General features: G+C 50.2%; 1 protein-coding gene across 8 annotated transcripts in view; it reads right to left on the minus strand.

Annotated features, from left to right (window-relative positions):
* Positions 1 to 26,027, minus strand: part of TENM2 (teneurin transmembrane protein 2) — an 867,288-nt gene that overhangs the window by 61,773 nt on the left and 779,488 nt on the right. For all 8 annotated transcript variants that reach the window (XM_045577000.1, XM_045576998.1, XM_045576997.1 and 5 more), the window contains 2 exons: positions 5,516 to 5,726; positions 847 to 966 (listed from right to left, as the gene is read on the minus strand). In XM_045577000.1, coding sequence (XP_045432956.1) covers positions 847 to 966; positions 5,516 to 5,726 — 331 coding nt within the window. The remainder of the gene's footprint in view (positions 1 to 846; positions 967 to 5,515; positions 5,727 to 26,027) is intronic.

Raw genomic sequence — 26,027 nt, forward strand, 5'->3', positions numbered from 1 at the left:
TGACACACTATGATTTTCCAGAGTCTAGTTTTATAGGAAAAGTGTTGCATCCGATTTACAGCAACAGTGGCTTCTTCCATTTGGAACAGAATGTGTGTGTGTGTGTGTGTGTGTGTGTGTGTGTGTGTGTGGCTCAGCCCAGGGTGAGTGAGTTTCCCCCTTCCCGTGAGTTTCTTTTACTCTTATCCTTGCCTCGGAATTGCAGCTCCATGCCCAACGGATTAAGGAAATGACGGGCTTTCATCTTGGTGGGGGCTGCATGGGTGCGTGCATCTAATCAGAAGATAATAGGGCAAGGTTGGCTCCTTCCCGCAGCAGGGTGACGGCTAAATGTATTTAATTAGATTCCCCTGATTACATCCCACCTCCTCCAAACAGGGGCGCGGACAATAGCTCCGAGAGCCGCAGATGAAAGCAGAAGGGGTTCGCCACGGGACGCTGTGCCGCGCAGCTCCCTGTCACCCCGCGCTGCCTTTGATTTAGAAAAGGAGTGAGCTTCCAAGAGCTGCTCCCCCTTCTTCTCCCTGGGATCCACCCCCCACCCCCACCCCCAACACACACACACACACACACACACACACACACACACGCCTTTATCTGAGATGGGAAAAGGAGGAGGACTGTTGGCAGCCCTCCATAGCGTGGCTATTCTACTCTTTATGTTTATTTTTGATATCATACCAAAGAGCAAAAACGATCTCTGGGGGTGTCCTCACGGAGCCCCGGCCCAGTGGGCATTCCAGCCCGCAATGGGCAGCCACGTGGTTCCTCTAAGGCTAGGGCAGCCAATGGCACCACCGTCTCTCTGTCTGCACCCGAGGAGGGAGAGCCCCACACACTACTTACGTGCCATCTTGGCGGGTGATGGTGTAGCCGTATTTTGGGTACTTGACAAAGGACACGTTCACACCAACCAGGGGCGTCCCGTCTGTAGTTACGACTTGGCCTCGGATGAGAGAAACCAAGCTGAGAGAAAAAGAAACAGGCCTTTGAGCCACGAGCCATGCCCTGGAGAACAAGGACACAGGGGTCCAGTTCCCTCCCTTTCCTCATTGCCACTGTTCCTCCCCCACAGAGGCCCCCTCGCAGCCCCTGCCCCGCCTCATCTGGTCCCTAAGTCAAGACCAAGACTCTCCACATTGACTTCTGGCTCACATGACTGCCCATCACCATTTAGCCGTCATCTCACAGACAGGTGTGGGCAGGAGGATGCCTCAATGCCCGCTTCACCTGAGGAGCAGGACTGGCGACACACTGGGGTGACACTCAGGGCAGCATCTCACTCACTGGGTGGGGTGATGGGGTCCCCAGCACACATCTCTCTCCCCTCGGCCTCGCTTCATGTTAGACACCGTGTGATGGTGTGGCCCAACCTCAGGCTGCCCCCGTCACTCAGGCTGGGCCTTAGCTGGGCACAGAGTACTCTGCTCGGGCCACGAGCGCCTCGCAGCTGCAACTAATTCCCTTTCTTGTCTGGGGAGGAAGGCAGTGCGCTCTCCTCCTCCTGGCCAGGGTGGCGGGAACTCACAGAGGGTTATGAGGAGGCCGGGCATTTACATACATTGCTCTTTGTTGCCCTTTAAGAGCAGAGCTTCTCACAATCTATGACTGCCCGAGGAGAAGGGAATATCAGAGCTATATGGTTATTTCCTCATAGGCCTATCTTGGATTCCATGTGGCGATTCATTTCTCATATCAAATTCCTGCTCTCAAAAGCAAGCGAGGTGGCTGAAATCCCACCCAACTCTTCTCCACTGTCAGAGGAAGCTCCCCTCTCTCCAGACATCAGTGACCAGAGCTTCCCCAAGAGGTTCCTGTCCGACCAGCTGCTCCTGGGAAATATGTGAAGCCACAGAGATGCCACCATACTCTATTCGGAATCCACGGAGGGAGAAGGCACAGGTCCCCTGTCACCTGAAGTCTCTCGACGTCATGGAGAAGTGGGCTAACTCGCACTCTGCCTTCGCACCGAGCCCCAGCCTGCCAGGCAGGTCGGCAGCTGTCCTGTGGGCCTTTAAGCCACTGGGCACCTCAGCAAAGGCAGAGTGTTTTCCAGGTTCCTGGACACTCTCCCAGCTTCTGGACTAGGTAATCAAGCTGACCCGCTCTTTGCCAGAATCTTGTCCAAACTGGCTCAATTTTTGGAATGCACTTAATTCTGCAGTCCCAGGAGGCCCTACAGTTGGAGGGATACTTTCCCCAAGCACCTCTCCTTTTTATTAGCGATACCCCCAACCGTTCAACTCCAACACTGGGAGATCTCAGGAGGGCTGAGACGTCCTGCTGACAGCTCTAATTGTCTGCCACTGGCTGCCTAACGAACGAGGCCCATTTTTAGCTGGTTCCAACCACAATGCTGGAACCTTTTGAAAGCGGGAAACTAATTTATGCAAATCATTCTTTTGTTCAATTTCTGGTTCCTCATCTTAGCTCAGGCTAAGATTTCTTTCAGGTCTTCCCAGGCATGATTTTAAGATCCATGACGCGTGTTGATGACCACGAGGCACAAAATGCTTGTGATGAGAAAACAAAATTAGGAGCTTCCCTTTTTTACACCACTGGTAGTTCTTTTAAATCATTCTTGTAGCATGAGGCTTGGCAGGGAGCGACAGGAAGAGGAGTAGTTGGATTGCCTCTGATTTTCACCCCCTACTTTTCTAATTCTTCCTTGCTCCTGGCTTTCTATCGCTTCTAGGCAGTAGATTTGCAGAAAAGCTTGAGCTCAGGCATGCTATCCCTACATTCCTATTTATGATTATTGATGTGTAACAATTATCACATTATCTAGATAGTGAGATCTGCTCTATAAATTATAGTGGTGGAGTCAACGCATTTTAGTTATTTTTGTAACCTATTATCTAGGGGAAATGATTTCTTAGAAGTCTTGGATTATTATTATTATTTTTTTTACTCTAGTTGTGTTCTTCATTATTTGACAATGGACTGCAATTCATATGCTTGGTGAACTTGAACCTGTATCTTTGAAGTACCCTTTTGCATTTCTGAACTATGCATCTGTGCCGATGTGATGGAGCGTGGGGTCACTGGGGGGAAAGAGGTGGGGAGAGCATTCTCTAAAGCAAGTTTCTTTTGCCCAGATCTCTGGGGGTGGGCCACCAAGGATTCTGGGGTCCCTGCCTACTCTCCTGCATCTTAGCTCCCAGTGTCTTCTGCAAGTGGCAACTATTGGTGAGGAATATAAGAGGAAATGGTAAGGAGAGGTGAGGAGAGAATATGAAAAGGAGAATAGCAGGAAATGACTAATGAAATGATAACAGGAAGCTGACAGATACAGAGCCTGTGAAAGGGGCACTTGAATATAGCAAACTATAGGCACACCCCACCGGAATGCTATGGCCCAGTGCGAGGACCAGTCATGGGTCTCCTGCAATAGGAATTCCGCTCATAATTAAAAAGGAAAAACCCCACAGAAGCCCTGCCCCAGAACCAGGATCTAACAAGCAGAGAAAATACATTCTTGGTTAGAGATTTGTGGTTCCTTTTATTCTTCTTAGGGAGGGGTTTCATGTATTAAAATAATATGGCTGTGTGTGGTATATTCTACACAGAGAGCTGGGGGTGGCAGGGGGAGTGGTCAGGGCTGGAACAGAAGAGGGCTGAGATTATTTTTTCCCCTTTTCTATTTTATTGTTAGTAAAACCAGAAAAGATAGAGGTTCAAGTGGCTGGCCCGAGGTGAGCTTGCTGGGAACCCTCGTATACAAAGAGCGGCCAGGAACTGGGGCTGCGCCACTTCCCAGGGAGTTCTCAGGGGCTGCTGGATTAATTAGCTCCACCATTACCCCCACATCCCACCCCAGCCTCTCCAGGGAGGTACAGGGGCTGAGTCCTGGCCTGAGGATGCCTTCTCCCCAAGGTCTAATGGGATAGGGGGCTTCAAGAGAACAGTGGTCAGCAAACGGCGGCTCCAGAGCCACATGTGGCTCTTTGGCCCCTTGAGTGTGGCTCTTCCACAAAATACCACGTGCAGGCGCACACGTGCAGTGCGATTGAAACTTTGTGACCCATGCGCAGAAGTCAGTTTTCGGCTCTTAAAAGAAATTTCAATTGTTGTACTGTTGATATTTGGCTCTGTTGACTAATGAGTTTGCCGACCACTGCCTTAGGAAGATAGGGGCTCATAAGAAGTAAAACCTGATGTTTTCTTTTCTGGATGGAAGCTGCTTAAGCAGCATTCTTCCTGAGTGGCTCCTGTCGCTACGCAGAACTAAGCGAAAATAAAGAGAGCTAAGGGGAAGATGGCATGACCGGGGCAGCCAGGGGGCCAGGACCAGCCTGCCCAAGTTCCCAGCTCCTGGAGGTGTTGTGAAAGAGGGCCCAACCAGCAGTGCTGTTTCTCCGTGGGAAGGAGCTTGGAGACAGGGTGGGACACCCCCAAGAAGGTCATGCTGGCCATCCTCCCATCTGCAGACACCATTGACGTCTGGACTCAGATCTACCAAAAGTGAGCTGAGCTATATGCAGGCAGGCCGTAAGAAGATCCCTGCATCTCCTGTCCTTTTCATCCTCAGAATCAGAAACAGTGCCTAGGCCCGAATGGTGTGGCTCAATGGTTGAGCATCGATCTATGAACCAAGAGGTCACGGTTCGATTCCCGGTCAGGGCACATGCCTCAGTTGTGGGCTCGATCCCCAGTGTGGGATATGTAGGAGGTAGCCTATCAGTGATTCTCTCTCATCATTGATGTTTCTAATTCCCTCTCCCTTCCTCTCTGAAATCAATAAAAATATATTAAAAAATTAAAAACAAAATCAGTGCCTAGAGGAGAGGAGAGGAGGGGATGGGCAGTGTCTCAAAGCCAACCCTTCCCCTTGCGTACACTTCTACCATGTCCTGGGGAGAGTGGTGGAAGGGGCCATGCTGACTATAAAATAAATCCAGAATTTGCTCCTAGAATATTCAGAAGCCTCAAATGAGCAACCGAGAGCAAAAATAAACCCAAGAGAAACCCCACCACTTTGGAAGGAGAGGTACAATGCCCTGGCTGACACAATGCCTGGCACACAGCAGGCCATTAGCAGACAGAACGGATAGGGTTACCGTGAGGATCAGAGACAATCTGCACATGGTCTCTGGCTCCTCACAGGTGCTCAACAAATTCTCCCCACTGGCCTTGTCTGGACTCTCAGGTGCCAGAATAAGTTATGCCATCAGGTTAGTACTCCACAGAAGGAAATATTTCCACAGTGATTAAACAAAAAGCCACAACCAGAGGTGTTATAAAGGGGCACTTCCATGATACCAATAATATCACGAAATAATAGAGCCTAAAAATGATCTAAAAACCAGGCTGTCAATAGGTGTCTCCAGCAGGTTCTGAGGGCCAGATCCTCCAGAGGGAGATCGACCCCCAAAGCAGATAGGGCCTCCTGTGAACGGACCTCGGGGTAGTTCCCAGGCCCCTGGGGCCCATAGTAAGACCAGGAGCACTTGGCCCTGTCTCCCAGCGAGGGAAGCAGAGCCCTCCGCGGCCTGTGAGGACAGAGCATGCCTACCTGCTGTTGAAGGGGTTGTCTCCGGGGATGATGTGGGTGCTGTCTTTGCCCGCCAAGAGCTTGATGCGGTCGTAGAAGGACTTGACGGCGGGCGAGTCCGTCTGGCCCTGCTGGATGATGTCCAGCGGGTCCCGCGATCCCCGGCAGAGCAGGCTGTTCTGGCAGGCCGACTGCAGGCAGCAGTCCGGGTCCAGGCAGTCCACCAGGCCATCTGGAAGGGCAGAGACGGAGACGGGTGAGGGCACCTCATGGCACAAACCCGCCCGGAGAGGCTAATGCCTTAGTCCCGAGGCCATGGACCCGGCCCAGAGGCCCGACCTGGCGGCTTTCGCACGACATTCCCAGGGCAATGCCAGTTTCTGTGCGGAGAAAACGTAAAGACTGAGCAGAAATGATAGAACATGTAGACAAATGGTTATCCCCAGGTCATAGATGAGTGTGCTTCTTTTCCTTTATTTTTTTTCCTGGAATTTCTACCTTTTCTGTTCTAAGCAGGTATGCGTTGAGTGCTTGGGAATAAAAACATACACTTCGCTTTAAAATAGCTCAGCACAAAAATGAACTGACCCATGGCCAGTTCTCAGGGGCCTGCGCGAACAGGTGCACAAGTGACCAAAAAGCATAGGATTCCCTACATCTCGTGTTAGGGGAGAAAAGCAGGGCCAGAGGGGGTTCTGCTGACCAGGTGGCACCGGGCACAGGGAGCTTTACATTCGCCAGGAAAGCTGAGCCAAAAGATTTGGCTTGAAAACCTCAGAATGAAGCCATGAGTTCACCCAATTGCTTCTGGTGCTACCTGACTGCATCCCTGCAGGCCTGTGCCTGTCCTGGACATCTTGCTTAGATCCCCACCCTCCATCCCTTGCCTGGGCTCATTCCTATTTGCTCATCTACTGTTCAAAAAATGTCCGCGTGCCATCCATGTCCTGGAAATAAAACAGGGAACCAAGAACCAAGAGTGATGGTGTTTGTCTTTAAGGAGCTGACGGTGTAGTGGGAGAGACAGATATGACCCATCCTTTAAGACCTTGAGCGAAGTGGCCTCCCGCCGCCGTGCCCCCAGGAAGCCTTCCTGATGGTGTCCCTGGTGAGGTTAGGGTTTCTGGTTGTATGTATCCTTGAGACAGAGGTTCTCAAGAATGGGTCTGCGTCACATTCCTGTGAGAATCCTGGGCCTGCCCCTGGCCTCCCCAGCGACAACCTCCAGGGGCAGGTCCTGGATGCCGCATTTTAAACATGATTCTCACGCACAATCGATTTTAGAAACAGTGGTTAATGCCAACTTTCTTGTGCTAGAATTAACTACCTCTGCGTGCTTGTCTTCCAGCCTAGAAACTGAGCTCTTTGAAGGCAAGAACAGTGTCTTACTCCTTTCTATATCCATGCCTCGATTAGTGCCAGCCACAGCATTGGGCGCTCAACAAATATTTGTTGAATGACTATGTGACTGTTTCTCATTTCTCACTTGTTGGTTAATCCAGAGGGTGGGGATGTTTAGGGCAGTGTGTGCTCCTTGGAATTCCCTACGAGAGCAGATTAGCTAACCCACCCTTACTCACTTTTCTGGGGATTGATGGAACACAGTGGAGGGGCTTGGAGAATATCTTTCTTGCCCCTCCTGGATTTGAGACCAATGCATTTTCAGGCCATAATTAGGATCGTAGGAACACACACGCAAATCCTGGGCTGTACTGACAAACACTTGTACCAGGATGCTGAGTCAGAGGCCTGGCTGCGTGCTTGACATTTGCTACAGTGCAATGTTTTTGGCATTACCCTCCTTGTCTGGGCCCTGACAAAACTGAAATACGCAATTCCACCAAAGTTCCACTGTAATTTAGCCATTAATGTACAATTCTTTTAATGCACCACTTTCTTTTTAGCAAACAATTGAGGAGGTTGCATGCTTTGCTCCGCTTTCGATGACTAATACTAGTCTCTCATTTTCCACGCGGGCATATGTGGCTTTGTGTGTCTCATAACACAAATGAGATTCACACAGTTTCCTAGAAATGCAGGCACAGGGGGGTGAGCAGGCGCACAAGCTTTACATTCGGAGACTCTCGAAGTCGAGGCTCCGAACACCTCAGCCCGAGGTGCCGGCTGAACCGGGTGCTTCCCTGCGCCCCCAAATCTCACCCCTGGCATGTCCTGTCGGCTTTTACCGGCAGCTGTGGGATGCCGCTGAGTCCCTGTTTCTGACCCACTGGCCAGTGGATCTCATGGCCCATGGCAGAATAAGGGGAAGAAAAGAAACCATCCTTTAACATCACCCTCCATGGACCACCTTCCCTAGAAAGAGGGAACCTCCCACGGAATGCCTCCTTTGGATTAAAAAATGCCCTGCTGAGCAGCGGTGGCGGCGCTTCGTTCTGTGAGAAGAAGCCCAGTCTATAAGGCCACCAGCCGCTTTGCATTAGGAGCTCCATCCATCCATCCCTGGTGGGCTTTTCCTCCGGAAGCAGGGAGCGCGCACCTCCTGCCGCTAACCCATGTACACACCCACTCCGTGCAAACAGCGGGGCGACTCGGCAGCTCGGCTAATAACTTCAGACAATTTTCCCATTAAGCCCTGAACGAGTTCCTCTCCCCGCCCCCTCTTGTTTGCCAGTGGCTCTGGACCTGGGAGCACTTCAGGACTGTGGCCCCCAAGTCTCCCCAGTATTTTGTTGGTTTGTATTCTGGGCTTTGTATTCAAGGGCCTGTCTGGCAGGGGGTGTCCTACAAACACATCAGCAAGAGTAAGTGGCAAATACTGAAAGAGTGAGAGGGAGAGGGAGAGAGAGAGAGAGAGAGAGAGAGAGAGAGAGAGAGAGAGAGAGAGAGGAACCCCCATATAAATTATTTCCTCCTATGTATTTACTGCTTCTGCTTTAGAGATGGTGGGTTTGGGGTCCTATCCGTTATTAGGTGTGAGCACATGTGACGCTTGAAATGACCTCATCATGTTGCGTGATTACGGGCCACCGCCAAACACTTTCAGACGACATCGTGAACTTTAAATTGGCACTCCCATCTCCCAGTGGCCTGTCAGTCATGAGAACCGCGTCTTTACGCCAGCAAGCCCCTCGCGTGGCGTCTGACACCGCAATCTTCAGCAAATTACCCTGTCACTGACAATCGCGCAGTGATCTTGCAAACAATCATGCGGGCAATCAGAATGTTCTGAATTGCCAGTGCAGGGCCTGAGAGCTGCCAACGTTTCCATTCAACAGGGTCCCGAGTGTGGCACAGCCCTCCTAGGACACTGGACGATTTCTTTCTTTCTTCTACCGACTTGTGTGTGTGTCTGGTCGGCTTCCCCCATGGTGAGGATGGTGACACAGGCTTGGTGAGGATGGTGACACAGGTGAGGATGGTGAGGATGGTGACACAGGCTTGCTGAGTCCTCCGAAAGGGCCTGATTCGGACTCAGCAGTCCTGGGACAGGGACCCAGGCTCTCCTGGCCAGTCCACAGCTGGGTCCGTGTGACTCACTGACTTCACTCTGTGTGATGCGACCCTGGAGAATTATGTAGGTGCTTTCTGTGAGAACACACGCAAGTCGCAGCTCTGGCTGCGTGGCCCACGCAGACAGTGAACACTAATTGTAATGGCCGTTTCAGAGACATACGGGCGTGGAGACACTTTGTGGGAACAGTAGAGAGGGCATTCTTTTCATTGCTTTTGCCAAAGAAAACCAGACTCTTACATGAGCATGTAGGCATAGGAAGCAGAAATTAGATTCACGCTAAATGGAACCCTTTCCATTAGAATTCCCAATGTACCGTATTTTCCGGCATATAAGACGACCCCCTAATTTTACAGTTAAAACATAGGTTTAGGCCTATATTCGCTGTATAAGACTACCCCCACTTCCGAGGCAACACCAGTTCTTTTTTTAATAGACCGCCTCTCTGACTCTGGCCAATCTGAGCAAGCTTTTTACTAGAACAGTGTGTTCAGATTGGTCAGAGCCAGAGAGGCAGTCTATTAAAAAAAAAACTGGTGTTGCCTCGGAAGTGGGGGGTAGTCTTATACAGCGAATATAGGCCTAAACCTATGTTTTAACTGTAAAATTAGGGGGTCATCTTATATGCCAGAAAATACGGCAAAAAGCCAAAAAAGAAACGTGCACAGCATCAGAGGGAAGAGCCTGGCCTGCGGAGTCAAATGGATTTGGGTGTGGAGCTTGTCTCTAGTCCCCTTGGCTGTGTGAGCTTAGAAAAAGGATCAACCTGCTGACCCTTGACTTCTTTACCTTTAAAACAGTTATAAACAACGCAATAGCAAATGAAAACAAACATAAATAACAACAACAAACCCTAAAACAAAGAACAACAACAACAAACAACCTGAGTTAGAATAGTGCATGTATCATAGGGTGATAATAGGGAATATATGAATTTATATGTATATATGATATTAGTCTGGCATATAGTGTTTGTTCAATGAAATGTAGGTATTACTATAACTAGAAACTTCCTTTCCAGTTTATAAAACTGGACATGAAAATAAATTAATTTCAACTTTCCAGTTTATAAAAACTGGACATGAAAATAAATTAATTTTCCATTATTAGAGTCATTTACTGGTATGTGCTTGGTAGGCTGGATCCTGGCCATAATGCTGTTTGTTTCCAGGTAGTGATCAGTTAATAATGACTGATGGTAATAATCAGTGCTATAGCTTTAATAGGATTTATATCCTTGATTTAAATCCTCCTGGCAACCTTACAAAGCAGAATACTGTAACCCATAAACTGCAGACTGTGGGCATCTGGTTTTGAATCGCAGATCAGCTACTACCAATCTGTTGACCTTGGAAACCGTGCCTCAGTTTCTTCATATACAACATGAAGAAGAAGAGGATGTGATAAAGTGCTGTTGGTAGGATTAAAGCAGTAATTTCATAGATAGTACATGGAACAATGTGTTTCATGAGGACTCAATAAGTGTTTTATCCCCATGATCACAATACCACCCAACCTACAGAGTTGAAAACTGTGTCAGAGAAGCTGGATAAATTTATCCAACTGGCTAAGAAGCAGCTTTGGATAAAAAGTCAGAAAAGGCAATCTTCACGCTTGGTCATCAGAAGGAGGAAATCCTTTCTTCCAAAAATAGTCAGAAGACAGGACAGTGGATGCCCATCAACTGTTTGTGTGAGCGGCCATGAGACTTGATCACTCCTGAAGGCCTGTCTACTCCTATAGCTGGGAAGAATTTGGTTGCTTAAAATGAGCATTTGAAAAGGAATCAACATGAGAACTAAGATGCCTGGGAATTCACTTCCTGCAATGGGGGCGGCAAGGACCACACTATCTACCTGGAAGCTTTAGGGGCTTACTGTTGAATTTTGTTCAATTTTCCCTGCCTTTTGTTCCTGTTAGTGTGGCATGCAAGTGACTCCCTCTTCAACCTGTGTGAACTCTCTGGCTTTCTGGGGTATTAAAGGCTTCAGAGAAACATCCAAATTTACTTTTCTCAGTTTCATTTTCTTACAGGGGTGGCACCAATCAATGCCAACAATTCGCTTCAGATACCATAGATAGCTCTGCAAAGATCTGCACACAACCCCAGGCTGGTCAGCAGCTCAGACTGAAAAACTGAGCCTTGCTATTTCCAGATCATGGTTTCATGCAAGGCACCACCAACCATCAAGTCCACCTTCCCACCTCATCAGACCAGGAGGCCCTGGAGTGGATTGGTTAAAGTGTGGGCTTTAAAGAGTACATTCTGCTTTATTCATAGGATGTTCAAGGCCAAGCAAAATTAATCAACAGTGGTAGAAAGTTAACCAGTAGAGCACCTTTATGGAGAGGTATCGGATGGAAAAGGATATAGGGGAACTTTATGGGTGGTGGGAATATTCTTGATCTTTATCTTATCCACCTGACTACATAACATAGGTGAATGTATGTACGTATATAAAAATTCGTCAAGGTGTGTATTAAAGATTATGCACTTTATTTGCGAATAGACTGACTTTAGGCAAGATATCAAATTCTCTGTGTTCTGTCTTCCTCATTTTCAAAGTGGTCATGATAATGATGATGGAGATGATGGTGATGATGATGGTGATGATCTTGGTGGTGGTGGTGGTGGTGATAATGATAGTGGTGATGATGGTGATTATCTTGGTGGTGGTGGTGATAACGATGGTGGTGATGATGGTGGTGGTGATGATGATGGTGATGGTAGTGATGATGATGGTGATCCCTCACAGGAGTTCTGGGAGGATTAATTAAATTATTCCATGCAGAACAGTTGTGAGCACCTAGTAACCTGCTTAGTGCCTCTGAATCATTTCTATGTTTTCCCTTCCTTTTGAGGCTTTTTGTCACCATTTAAGTTTGTTTAGCACACAGAGTGAGGTACTTGCCAAGTTCCCTTGTTCCCCCCAAAATACAAGGCATCCAGGTGATGCGCTCAGTAAATCCCAGGGCTGTGTCTGAGATCAGTTGATGATAGGGGAGTTGGACAATCAATGAAGCATTGGAGATAAGGGAGGAGGCAACAAGCTGAGGCAAGAAGGAAGAAAACCATGCTGTTTGCTCTTTGTGATGGGGATGAAGGAGGAACACTGGCGGCTGGAGGGCCCTCTTTGCTCTGTGCCTGTCAAAGCCCCTTTCTGTCTCCTTAATTTTTAGCAGAAACATAAAGGGGCTTTTGGGTGAAAAGAAATATGGCAACCGTAGGATTTGTTCTGCCTTGGGAGTTATTTTGTGTTAAGGTGAGCTTTTGAAAGACCATACCTAATGTGTGTGGGGCCCATGACAGATAGTCTTTTGCCAGGCACTTCTCTTTATAAACAATTTGATTTGCCCAAATCAGCATATCAGTATCATTTTGACAGTCTGATCTCACATGATCTTGCAAAAGAAATACTCTTCCAGCCAGCAGGAGCAATCTACTAGTCAATCTGCCCTCTGAAATCGAGATTGGATATTGGGCCTGGGCATCTGGTCAATCCCACATACCTGGGGTTGGGATTGAGGGATGGTAGAGGGTCAGAGAACACCCTGAAAGGGGACCATGGCAAATGGGGGTTCTACTCTGGGTTGGGATGCTCCTCCCAGACAGCACTGCTGACCCCGGCCAGTCCCTGCCATTGGAAAAACACTTATAAAATCTCAAGGAGGGCACTGCAAGGCTCAGGCACACTTGCCCAGGGTAGCACTGCGCTCTTGCCCAGTTAGACAAATAGCAAAAAGAATAACGGGTCAGAATGGTCTGGTTTTAGAACCTGTTCCATCATTCTATCAAGGTAGCTAACGCAACCTTGGCAGGTGTCCGACTTTCCGTGACGGCTGTCATTTTCCCAGCGACGGAACAGACTTAACTGCACCTACTTCACCAAAGATCACAGGGCTGCTAAAGACGGTGCATGTGACACGAGGTGATGAAGGTACTGCACTAACACGGAAAAAAAAAAAAGCACAATAAGTGGATGATACTTCCACTACTCTTAATGATACTTCCTGCTCGCCACTAGGGAAGGGCACCATTCCATTTGCATTTTCCCCAATGCCTGCTGACAAGTTGGAAGTGAGGGATAATTGAAAGTATTTGGCTTGATGTAACTAAGAAGTGAAAGGAACGGGCAAAGCTGACTTGATTTAACTTGGCAATATGAGATTAGTTCTTCATTGCCTCCGTGAGGTCTCCCGCATTGCCAACCTTTTAAAGCAATAGATTGGCTGACAGGGTGCTCATTTGGAAGGTTTCACCTGCCATTAATACCCGGGCTGCCTGACGGACCGTTGTTCCTCAGGCGTCCCCCCTACCTCTGCTCACGGAGCAACTGCCATTCTTAAATATTGCAAGAAGTAAAATTGTATTTGTGCTCCCTCTGGAAGGCCTGTTGGAAGGGTTCCTCTTGCTTCTTGCCAACTCTTTTTGTCAGTTTCTGAATCCCGAGGCCAGAGATCCCTGCCCCAAAGCATCTTCTGGCTTTTCTGATGACTTAGCAGTGGAAGATCAATCATGTCCCCCCAGAGATCTGGCAAAGTGGAGGTCCCGTTGAGAGCTGCTTTGCTGGACTTCCTATTTTTCAGGATGGATGTGGGAAAGAAAGGAAAGCCTGCTTAGGCAAACCCACGCACTTTACCCAAGGCAGGGGTAGGATTCAGGTAGTACCTTCAATAGGACTCTGGCTTTATCACAACGTTACTGGGGCATCTGGTCGACTCCACGTGCATGCATGGAGTTGGGGGTATGGAATGGTAGAAATCTGATGACATCGAGCTCGTAGAGTGTGTCCAGTTTTGCTTTTGAATGTCTTTCCCCCCTCCCCAAATGCCAAGTAAATGAAACACAAAACAAAACAAGAACAAACACCATCAACAAATACCTTCTAAACTCATGCATGTCAAATTCTAATCAGCAATGGAACGCTGGGGACCTTGTTAAAATATAGATTGTGATTCTGGGGCTTCCGAGCCTGTGTGTCTCACACGCTCCCAGGTGATGCAGACACTGCTGTTCTGAGCACCATATTTCTAGAAGCCAGGCATGAACTTGCTGCTGGTCAAGATGTGCTGCCTGACACAGGGGTGTTACCATGCCGATTCCTGCTGCCACCCAGCCTACTGAGTTCCTCAGGGTGGAAACCGGAACCTGCATTTTCAAGAAGAAGCCATGATGATTCTTTTGCTTACCCTTCACATATCCAGAGCAGTACCTCTGCCCTGAGGGACGACAGTGGCTCCCCAAAGATGTCTCTCTAAGAGGGGTTCCCATACAATTTGGGAGACATTGGTGAGACCAAGCTAGGCGGGTTTCCTTACAGCAGGTCTTCTCAGAGCCTTGATATGTGCATGTGCATAATGAATCTAGTGTCACAAGGCAGCCCTTCCTGACCACGGACCCCTTTAGGCTCAGAGCATGCCTAAGTCCAGTGCCATTCAGGCTGGGAAGCACTTCATGAGAAGATAGAGATCTAGGTTTGGGGACTCCATCTCTGAAAGGAACCGCTAAACCTTAATCTACTCCGTAACCACAAGCAGCAGCCCAGGCTTGAGCGATCTTTCCATCAAATGCTGGCTGTGGGTGACCGGGCCCAGCATAAACCACATCACTAGCGCCTCAGCTCAGAGACCTTGTCCGTGGGCTCCTAGAGCTTCCCGAAGTCAGCGCTCCTCAGCAGAGAGACCCTGTACGAGGGGACAGCATCCTGGGGGTCAGTGGGATGATGACGCATCCATGGCAGCCATGTCTAATGAGAGCTAACGGTTGGCACTTGCGAAAGCTTCCCAGGCGCCAGGCACCATGCTGAGCGCTCCGGATGCGTCTCCTCATTAAATCACCGCCAGAATCCCAGCATCATTAGTACCCTTGGCTACAGATGAGAAACGAGACGCGTAGCGAGAGATGAAATACCTCACCTAGGATCACATGGCTTCTCCACGGTGGGCTGGCTGGGTCTTGCTCCTTGAAGCCAAATCCCGCACGAAGCTGCCATGGGAGGTCTGTGGCTTTAAACACCTCGAATGGCCAACACACAGGAGCCATCGGGCCCAACACCATGACAGGCTGCGTGCCTGAGACAAGTTCTTCTGTCTAAAGCAGGGCGAGGCCACCCAGGAGAGGAACGACTTAAACACACGCCCAAGGGCGCTTTCTTCTCCGGAAACGGGGATGCAGGATGTTTGAGCCGGCCTTCTGCCCCAGCTCCTAACTTCCCCCAGCTTACACTTCTGACTCAGGTCGTTCCCTCCAGGGCTGTCCCCGTCCCCCACCGGCTGCCTCCATCCCTCTGTGCCTGTGTCCTTTCCCAGCCGTCACCCAGCGGTGTGCACAGGAACCATTTGAGGCGGGTCCCATGGTACCCATTTTGCACATGAAGAAACAGAGGCTCCGAGAGGTTAAGGGCCTCCCTGCAGTCACACAGCTGGTCAATGATGGAGGAGCGGGTCCTCCCTAGGCTGTCTGCCTCTGAAGCCTACACTCCTGGCTTCTACCCTCAGGTCCACCCACAGCCATAGAAAGGTACCCTGTCTGTGTTGGAGGACACTGAGGAGAAGCACTGAGACTTCAGAAAACAGACTCGTTTTCAGGTTGTTGTTCTCTCTGTATCTCTCATCTTCTCCCCTTCGGCGCCCCCCCCCCCCCCCCCCCCCCCCATCTTTCCTCAGCTCAGACAGAGCCTCCAGGAATAAATGATCTCGCTTAATCTGGTTGCCACCCTGGGCTTTCCCTGACAGGCCTTTCTGGCTCAGCCTCACCCTCGTTAGCCCCGGGCCGTGTGCTTTGTACCTGGGGGATTTCTGTTGCGGCTGCTGCTGTCTCCCCCTTTTCTGTTACAAAGCCCGGTGACAACAGAGAGCGGGGGCCTCTGATCTCAGCCACCGATTTCCCCAAACGCTCACCCTCCGCCCGCCGAGTCCAGCCTCTTTCAGCCCTGGTCCCCTCCTCCCTCACCCCCATCAACCTCCATCTCAGTGAGCAGGCTGACAGGTCAGACAGAAGCAGGCCGTGGCCAGCGAAGTCCGGCCCGGCAGGCAGTGGCAGCCTGGTGGGGTGCCAGACAGTGACCTGCTGGGCCCCTCGAAACGAAAAGAGACTGTCACCACCTCAGAGCAACTGGCCAGAACAGGTATGTCCTGCCTGAGGAGAGACCCTGTCTCCTGAGGAAGCAGGGGGCTGGCCCCAGAGCTGAGAGAATCAGCGGGGGACAGGCTGTCTCTCCTTCTCCCGCAGAAAGAAATCCCAGCCTGCCAACCGGGAGAAGAGACCAGGCCCAGCGATCGTACTAGCCTCCGGCTGGATTAGGGAAATCAGAGGTACTAATTCCTAAACGTGGCCATTGCCATGCTGCAAGCTCCGTGCTGAGCACTCTCTGCAGATCTGCTCATTTAATCTTCTCATGTGGGAGTCAGGAGCCAGTATTGTACTGCCAGCGGTGATCCCAGGATCTGGAGGGCTGCAACACACTAGCTGTGTGGCCTTGGGGTAGTTTCTGTACCTCTCTGAGCCTCAGTTCCCTCATCAGTGAAATGGAAATAATCATATCAGCTTCAAAAGGCTGTTACTAAAGATTGAATAAACCTATGCAGAAGCATCTATCCTATGGTCACCATCAGTTTACTCTGGCTTTAGAGACAGAGAAAGCAAGTCCTAGAGAGGACACGTGACTCAACAAGGTTGGGCAGCTGCTAGCGAGTGCTGGGGACCAGCCTTGGGCTTGCTGATCTCCCCCACTGCTCTAGGCCATGCCTGGCAAGCCGCAGATGGGGGCTTCTGGGGTCATGCAGCAGTGGTCCTCAGTGGGCCCTGCCTTTCCTCTTGTCTTTGAGGATGATCCAGGAGCTTGTGGCCTACGCCATCAGCCCATAGGAAGTGAATAGACATGCTGAGCAAAGCTCAATGAGGATGTGGTCATGTCTTACTGAAAAGAAATAATGCAGCTAACATTAGGACTTTCTTTGCATTAATCAAATAATGTCAATGGCATATAGTGACTTGGGTATCATTGTCTGGATGCGTGTGCATGTTTTTTTTTAAATTTAAAAATGAAATTTATTCATCCTAAAATAATCTATTGAATAAAAGACAACTGCTCCCCATCCCAGATATTTTTCATTAAAGCTTTCATTCATTCAATTCATCTAATACTGAATTGACCAAGACAGAGGGAGCCTGCAGCTAGGGACCTAGACTTTAGAGGGAAAATAGACAATTGAACAATCTATCTATATAAAGAGGAAATATGCAAATTAGGCCAGGACTCCATAACGGGTCCCGACCAGACAGGAGGAGGTTGCATGCGCAGGTGAGGCCTGGAGCGGAGACGGAGACAGAGACAGGAGGGATGCGGGGATTGGGGGTGGTAGGCAAGCTGCCGTGCCCTTCTCCAGCTGGCCCCCTGGAGCCTGAGCAGACACAGACAGGGACAGGGGTCCGGCCTGCAGACTCTGAGGCCGAGTGCAGGCCCAGAGAAGAGACGGTAGGCCCGCCTTCTGCAGAAGCAGCACAGGTCCCTCCCAGCTCCCGTGGGTGCCAGCAGCTCGCTTCTGCCTCCTGTGGAAGCCACATGGCTCCTGTGGAAGCAACGTGGCTCTCGCTGGCTTGCTGCGGTTCCCCCTGGCTCCCTCGGAAGTGGCCGGCAGCCTACTGCACATGATATCGTGCGATGGGCTACTAGTCTATAATAATGAAAATGTAATATGCTAATTAGACCAGACATCCTTCCGGATGACTTTCTGGATGAAGCCAGGGCTATGAGGAAAGCCCGGGTCCCGGGTGCCAGAGGGAAGGCAGTGCCACAGCCAGGGGAAGGAAGGCCTACTCTTACATGAATTTTGTGCATCAGGCCTCTAGTAAATGTATAAAAGACTTTGTTAGAGTTGGTAGTGTTTTGAAAGAAAGTAAACCGGGCAAAGGTTTGGAAAAGGATGGAGAAAGGAGGGCATTTTCTGTTTTAGATGGTAGTGTGTGTTGGGGAGAGGAGTTGGTGTTTGGGTAGAAACCTAAAGAATCAAGAAAACAAGTCATGGGAATATTTCTGGGGAAGAGCATTCTGGGAAGAGATTACAGAGGTGCAAATACCCAGAGGGGGGTGTATAGTGTGAGTTACAGGAACAATAAGATGGTGGATACTGGGCAGTGGAAGGGAGAGGGCTAGAGGGAAGGAGCAAGATCAGAGTGGAAGCAGGGACCCTCTCCTGCAGACCAAAGGAGGCCACTGTTGCAGCCTGGGTGCCATCCTGTGGGAGGTGAGGTGCCCAGGGAAGGTGTGAACAGGGGAGGTGAGGTGCCCTGGGGAGGTGAGGTGACCTGGGGAGGTGTGAACAGGGGAGGTGAGGTGCCCTGGGGAGGTGTGAACAGGGGAGGTGAGGTGCCCTGGGGAGGTGAGGTGACCTGGGGAGGTGTGAACAGGGGAGGTGAGGTGCCCTGGGGAGGTGAGGTGACCTGGGGAGGTGTGAACAGGGGAGGTGAGGTGCCCTGGGGAGGTGAGGTGACCTGGGGAGGTGTGAACAGGAGAGGTGAGGTGCCCTGGAGAGGTGTGAACAGGGGAGGTGAGGTGACCTGGGGAGGTGTGAACAGGGGAGGTGAGGTGCCCTGTGGAAGGTGAGGTGCGCTGGGGAAGTGTGAACAGGGGTGGGACACGGCTTGACTTTTAGGAGGATTCCTCTGAGGGCTCTGTGTGGAAGAGGAGCTGGAGGCCCAGAGAGGTTGGTGGCATGCTGTGGGCAGAGATGGAAAGACATAAAGGAACCGTGGCCTTAAGGGTTAGGAACAGAGAGAGGAGGGGCCAGACAGGGAGCCAGACATAGGTCTTCCCAGCAAAATGCACAGACAAAGGAAGACGTGAAAGACCTCAGGTATAGTTGGAAAGGAAAAGCATTGGTGTGGCGCATTGGAGAGCCAAGACTCGGGGCGGGGGGGGGGGGGGGGGCTATTCCCCAGGAGGCTGGGATATTCTCCCTGGATCTGCTCCCCTGTGCTGGGTGCTCTATGAGTGATCCCCCTTCCCCTTCCCGACTATCTGAACTTCCCTTTGGTCTCCCTGGCAAATCTGATATGTAACTACGTTCAGAAAACAGATCTGGGAGGAGAATGGGCAGGACATTTACAACGAGGAGGATTGAGTTTCCAAGCCAGGGCATTGCTGCTGACCTTGGACAAGCCGCTAGCTGGCTCCTCCGTTTCTTTGTTGTTTAAATGGAATCCTCTGCTGCTAAAGGTCGGCAATTACTGCAGAGGTTTCTGTGGCCCCATGCAGACCAGACAGGACCGGTCAGTGAGCCACCCAGGCCAGGGCTGGTGGGTGTGGCACGGAGGGCAATAGGTTAGAACAGAGACCAAAAGACGGATTTCTCATTTTGAAATGTTCTGATGAGATGATATTAATCTGAGCTGCTGACTGGGGGCAGTGTGTGTTTGTAGAGCTCTGAGCCTCATTATAGAGGGAGATTCTCATGCTTAGAGCTGCCATTGAAATCAAGTGGCATTAAGGCACCTGCTATGAATGTTCCAGTCCAACCTCACATGAGGCTGGTGCTGCTATTTCGTGTACAGGTGAGGGAACAGAGGCCTGGGCATGTTAGGAGGTTCTTTGTAGGAACCGGAGCCAGAATTTACACAATTCGGCCCGACCCCAGTGCCCTCGGGGCCTAGCGGTAAGGGCATCACAGCGGCTGCTGGCCGAGGTGACCACTGTCCTGAGGGGAAACGGGAGAAGCAGAGATGCCACTGAGGACAAGAGCCCAGGCCCAGCTGCCACCCCCTCTCCCAGCCTACAAGCTCTTTGTTCCTGAAGCTCTTCAAAGAGGAGGGGGGACCTGGGAGGCTGGAGCCCTGAGCCCCCTCCACAGCCGCATCTCTGTGGCAGAGACTTCAGTGAGCGCCGGGATGCCCCCAGGGTCCACATGCCAATCAAGCTGCCACCGCCTCAGGGTACGGAGCTTCTGGCCTGTCTGTCCCCAGCAGGCGGCCCAGAGCTGCCACGCTCGGAGCAATCACTGCTGGCACTCGAGTTCCCTCGATGTGGCATGCACCATGCCAGTCAGCGGTTCTCCAGTGTGGGCATCCCTAGGGCACTTGCTAGAAACGCCGGGAGCTGGCCCAGCACTCTGTGATTCTAACTTAGGGGAACCCCGGTGCTTTGCATCAACTACACCTCACAGCATCCTATTATTAGCCCCATGCACAGAGGGTGACACTGAGGCTGGGACAGAGCGAGACCTGCTGATGGGTAGAGGAGCTGGGACATGAACCCGACTCCAAATCCTCTTTCCCACACTGCTGGGCTGTCTCCTCCGCCCATAGGGAGAGAACACACTCGTGTCCTGGAGGAAACACAGAGAAAGGCCGCTCTTTCTCCCTGCTGTGCGCATGTGTGTTTGGGAATCACTCAAGCTGAGGGAAGGGGGGTGGTTGCCATGTTAGAGCCAGGAAGCTAGTGGAGGAAGGCAAAGCACATCCTTGGGATACACTGCACCCTGCCCGGCACAGTGCACAAGCCCTGTCTGCCCAGACCCGCTTCCCCTGCCACACCCCCTGCACATTCCACACGCCCTAGCGGCACCCACTTCTCAGGGGTCCCCAAACACCACTGCTGTCTGGCCTCTGTGCCTTTGCCCTTTTCTTTGTCCACAGTTCCCTGCTAACTCCTTATCTAACTTCTCTGTAGCTTTCACAACTCCAGCCTGACCTGTGGGGAGCCATGCCCTTGGCCTGGACTGCCCTAGCCCTTGGCCTTGCTTCGTCCACTGGCCCTTCAAACACGGCTGGTTTGACCACTCACAGTCCTTGGGCTCTTTGTGGGCACTGTTTGAATCTCATTCACCCATGCAGAGGAGAGGCCTGGCATGTACTTGCCAAATGAATGATTTCGGAGCGTGGCTGATTTGGGGCGAGGAGCATAAGGCGCCAACTTAAAGAAGGTGTCACTCTCAGGGGGACAGGCACCCCAACTCATCCTCATCTAGGTGCTGGGTTGGTTGGAGAAAGACCTCAGATCAAAACAGCGATGCCAGGGAGGTGATTGGCCCCTTTGGGGGCAGCGTGGCATGGAGAAAAGTACTCAATTTAGAACCAGGGAGCCAGGCCTCCAGCCCAGACCTGTCCTGTTCTGTATTGGAAGGAGTCGCTTTCCCTCTCTGGGCTTGGTTGCTGCTGGGGACTCTATCTTTTGGCCTTTCTGCATCTGACATCCTGAACCCCGTGATGCCATCAATGGAAGAGGTGGTGTCCCTTCATGCGGGTGGTCACTGGGCTCCAGAAAATGGGCTGGGCACACTGATGCCGACCCAGTTCCAGGGTTGGAAAAGAGAGGGAATTCCTTTGGAGATGTTCAGCCTTGTTGTGAGTGGGAGAGAGGCAAGCACAGGGCACAGAGCTGTGGGGGATACCTTGCGGTTTTCTTGGATTCATGTTTGGCCACACAGTGCTGGCCCCGCTCCAACGCCCCAGAACTCCTGGCTGAGGAGATGGGAAGTCAAAGACATGAGCACCAGCCCCGGGCAGCCGCTCTTGCTGTGCCGTGGAGAATGCCTGGCGATTGCAAGCGCGACTGCTCCTGCCGGCCCCGGGCATCGCGCTGTGTAAGCACTTTGTGGCAAAAATGCACTCCCCAAAACAGGGGGAAAAGCTCAAGCCGGTGCTACTGCTCAGAATGCTGCAGACTTCGCGTTTCTGAGGGGCCCAAGGGTGCTGAGCACTCTGGTCTGCCTTGCCTGATCCCAGGCTGACACATGGGCTGGGAAGGGCCCACCAGGGGGCTCTGGACCTGGGTTCTGAGTGAGGGCATGGCTGTATTTCAGCAGAGGGACCCGGATAAGCCTCTGCACCTCTCTGCACTGTGGTCTCTGCTTCTATGTCAAGGATCTAAGTGGCCCTTAGGGCTCTTGTCATGATTTACTTGAGCAATGTGGGTAGAGTCGCAGCACAGGCCTGGCCCCTCGTAGGTGCACCATGCATCATGACCTCATGTTCTTGACATGAAGCCAGAGGACACTCCCTGTTCTGGGACCATCCGGACCCTCACGTGTGTTCTTGTATGATGTTAATGTCTATTTCAGATTTCTCGACCTTGGCCTGGTTGACCTTTGGGCTGGGTCATTCTTTGTTATGGGAGCTGCCCCCTGCATATCAGGTATTTAGCAGCCTCCTGGGGCCTTCATCTGCTAGCTGCCAGTAGTACCTTCTCCTGACCTCCCTATAGTAACTCATAAACTCCCTATAGTAACTCAAATTGCCAATGTCCCTAGAGCAGTGGTCGCCAACCTTTCGGATCTCAAGGACCACCAGTGCTCTGTGGACCACCGGTTGGAGACTGCTGCCCTAGAGAGCAAACTTGCCCCTGGCTGAGAACCACTGATTGGTATGAAGGAGAGCATTGTAGGAGCCACAAAGCTAGCCATGGGGCCTCAGGACTCTTGAACCTTAATTCCAGTGCTGGTCCCAGAAACTAAGAGGGTACTTGTTACAATTCAGGTAGTTTCTCCAGCCAAGGCAACATGCCTTAATGATATAAATGGCCACCAGCTAAGCCTGTGTGTTGATCCTTTAATTCCCTAAACTAAGTCCAAAGTGATTTAAATTATTAATATTTTTAATAGATTGTGCATTTTAATCATAATTTCGTGATGAATATTTGATTTGTTATCTAATCAGGGGATAATATAATCCCTTAAGAGACACTGAGTAACCATTTAAACTACTAAAGACTTGATTAGAAAAAACCAAAGATGCTACATTAGGTAAACTCAGAAACTTTAAACACTTCTTAGTTTTTTTATCAACAGATTCCATGGTCAAATACATGTCCTGGGAAGCGGTTTTCAATGGGAACGTCTTATCATTGAGGTGACTCTCTCTGAGGCCTCTTGACAACACCACTGATGCTGAACCTGTCTGACCCTTCTTCAGAAGCAGCCCTCACATTTCGTTTGTTTTAGGAGAAATGAGAAGTTGGCTTTCGTGTGGACACGCAGTCCATCCTGGTGGTTAGCTGAAAGGCCTATTTTGAATGTCACCTTCTTAAGCCTCTGATTCCTTATCTGTGAGATGGAAAACCTAAGATGAGATAGACTCCCGGACTGACATCTAGTGTGAAGCCAAGACAACATACAAGACAGACAGAGGGACTGAGTTAGGAGTGTGACGTTGTTGAGACTGGGGAGAGGCAGAGAGGGACTTCCCAGGTGAAGATAGTCTCTTTTAGGGAGCCCATAGTATAGCTGAGAAGTGAGAGTGACCAGAGGGAGCAGTCACACCTAATGCCAAGGTCAGAGCATTTAAAAAAATATATATTTTATTGGTTTTTTATAGAGAGGAAGAGAGAGGGATAGAGAGTCAGAAACATCGATGAGAGAGAATCATCAATCAGCTGCCTCTTGCATACCCCCTACTGGGGATGTGCCCGCAACCAAGTACATGCCCTTGACTAGAATCAAACCTGGGACCTTTCAGTCCGCAGACCAACGCTCTATCCAGAGCCAAACCGGTTTTGGTGGTCAGAGCATTTCTGATCTTAGCATAAGCTTAGAGCCTGCAGGAGGGGGAGGTGGGCCAGATCAAGTAAGCAGAGCTGCTATGGGGGTAAGGGTTGGGCTAGTGAGAGAGAAGGCAGAGGATGCTTGTCACAGGCCCTCTAGGCCAAGGGGAAACATTTGATCTTGACTCTAACTACAGGAGAAATGATTGGAGGGCATGATCTGATTTATAACTTAAATCCCTCCCTCTGGCTGCCGTGGGGAGTAAGAGAGGAGGAGGGAGGAGCAGCTGCAGAGAGACCTGTCTGTTCCCAGTACCCAGGTCGGTACTGAGCTCAGCACAGTGCTCGGTCCATGCCAGCCCTCAAAAATCTTACTGGTGATAGTTTTTATTTGCAAAAACATGGATTCTAATCATTTTTGGTTAACCTCAATAGAATAAAAGAAAAGTGAACTCCAGCTCTTAGTTTCCTAAACAGAAGGTTCTCTACTCTACTCAAGTACGCCCAGAAAGTCAAAGATCTACTTTCAACGGAAAGATCTGGCAGTGGCCTCAAGGCCAAGTTCTCTTCTGAAGCATTAGATATACTGCTTTCCTCTTGGGAGCTCATCGGGGACTCTCTTTATGGCTCCAGCTACATTTGACACAGGTCTTTGGACTGCAAGGGGGATCCTCAATCCAACCCAATTAATAGAGCACTGCCGCCCTTATCAGCGGTCCCCCTCCCAACCAATCCATCAACATGATTTGCACACATTAATCAAGGCATTTACAATGGGTCCACCAAGCTTTATCTCTCACCGAACAAAGAAAGGAGACTATTTGGACTTGAGAACCATAACTCTTCCAGAGCCCCTGAAGTCCTTAGCTTGGCTCTGTGCAATGCACCGACAAGGTGAGTTATTAATTAACAATTGAGATAAATGCGGGAATAGCATCCCTGAATCATGTCAAACCAATTTGGGTGGTTATGGGATGGGGTGGGGAGAGAGGAGGCAGTGGGCAAGGGAAGGGTTTTGTCTGTTCCAAGAGCTTTGGACAGACGCCAGTGTTATTCCTCCTCATTTAGTGCTGGCTGGAGTGCGTGGAGTGCAGGCCAGCATCCTCATCTTTCCACCCAAGGCAGCTTCCTTGGGAGAACGAGGAATCAGGCCTCGCAGATGGAGGTGGGCTGGGAAACGCTGTTCTGAGTCCTCAGTTCGGGCAGAGAAATGTGAAAGCTGCTGGTGGGTAGAGGGTTCTCAGCTCGGATTACTGATCACTTAGGTCTGAGGCTTAGAGGGTCTGCCAGGGAGGCTGAAGACGCTGGGCTCACCACTGTGACAGGCCTTCTCTCCTGTCCTGCGGCCGCCACCCAACTCCACAACCCTCGATTCCCTACATTCCTACTGCACTAAGGTGATTCACGCCATCACCCCTCACACACAGGATTCAAATAATAATAATAATATCATGCTTATCCATCTTATCTTTTTAGAGGGACGTGAGCTCTTTGTGGACATGTGTTATATTTGTCTTAGTATTGATATTTCCAAAGTCTAATGTTTAATAAACGCTCAACAAATGTTTGGTAAACCACAAATGGCTAAGGATGGATGGATAGATTCACACTTAATGACACTTTTTAAATTCAGAAACAAACATCAGTCACCTCTTCAACTAGGAATACGGAGCACTTTTAAAGTATACTGAAGTTATTCACTCAGGAAGTAAATATGAAAATGGGTCCACAGTTTTTTCAATTGCTCATTTCTTCTTGAAATAAAATTCCCCTCTTCTCACTTCACTCCTGTGTCCTGGGAATTCTAGGGGTAGGTGTTTGGGGCAGGCACTGTGTTATTGGGCTGGGTCGGCCCACCATGGGGAACCATTGTTTAAACAAGTTTTTTACAAAACACAATCTGCAGACCACGTGCCTCAGAATTATCGGGGTGCCTGGTCAAAATTCAGATTCCTGGATCCCATATGTGACTTAATAAATAGGAACCTGAAAGGTGAGGGCCTGGAAATCTAAATTTTAAACCAGCTCTCCAGTATGATTATGCAACACCAAAGTGTGATGCACCCTTGTTAGAACCTCAGGGGTTATGTGCTGTGGGAATACTATTGGTTGAGCTCCATCTATTTGGATTTAGCATTTGTTCTACAAAATAACATTAATACAAATGAGGTGAAAGGTAGCAGCAGCCAGACACTTGTAAAATGTATTGCAAACATTTTCTCTTGGAGCCATCCAACCTGTCCACTAATGGAGGAGGCACCATGAAGCCCATTTGTACAGACAGGAAAACCGAGGCTTTGAGTGGCACAATGACTTACAAAAGTAGGACACCAAGACTGCCTCCTGACCCCAGGCTCTTAACCCCATGATATTAGTGTCACCGATTCTGAAACCAAGGAAGTGACAGGAGAAGGAAGAAGAGGTCTAAGTTCAGGGCTGTCTTGAAGCAGAACAGAGGGGGACAAAGACAGCCCTAAGCATAGGAAAGGGGTACGTGATGCCAGGGTGATCTGTGGACAGGCTCAGCTTAGAAAAGGTTTTCTCCTTTCCCCTTAACCCCTAGGACTCCACCCACAGACTGGAGAGG

This window comes from Pipistrellus kuhlii, unplaced genomic scaffold (assembly GCF_014108245.1).
Source record: "Pipistrellus kuhlii isolate mPipKuh1 unplaced genomic scaffold, mPipKuh1.p scaffold_m20_p_8, whole genome shotgun sequence".
NCBI lineage: Eukaryota > Metazoa > Chordata > Mammalia > Chiroptera > Vespertilionidae > Pipistrellus > Pipistrellus kuhlii.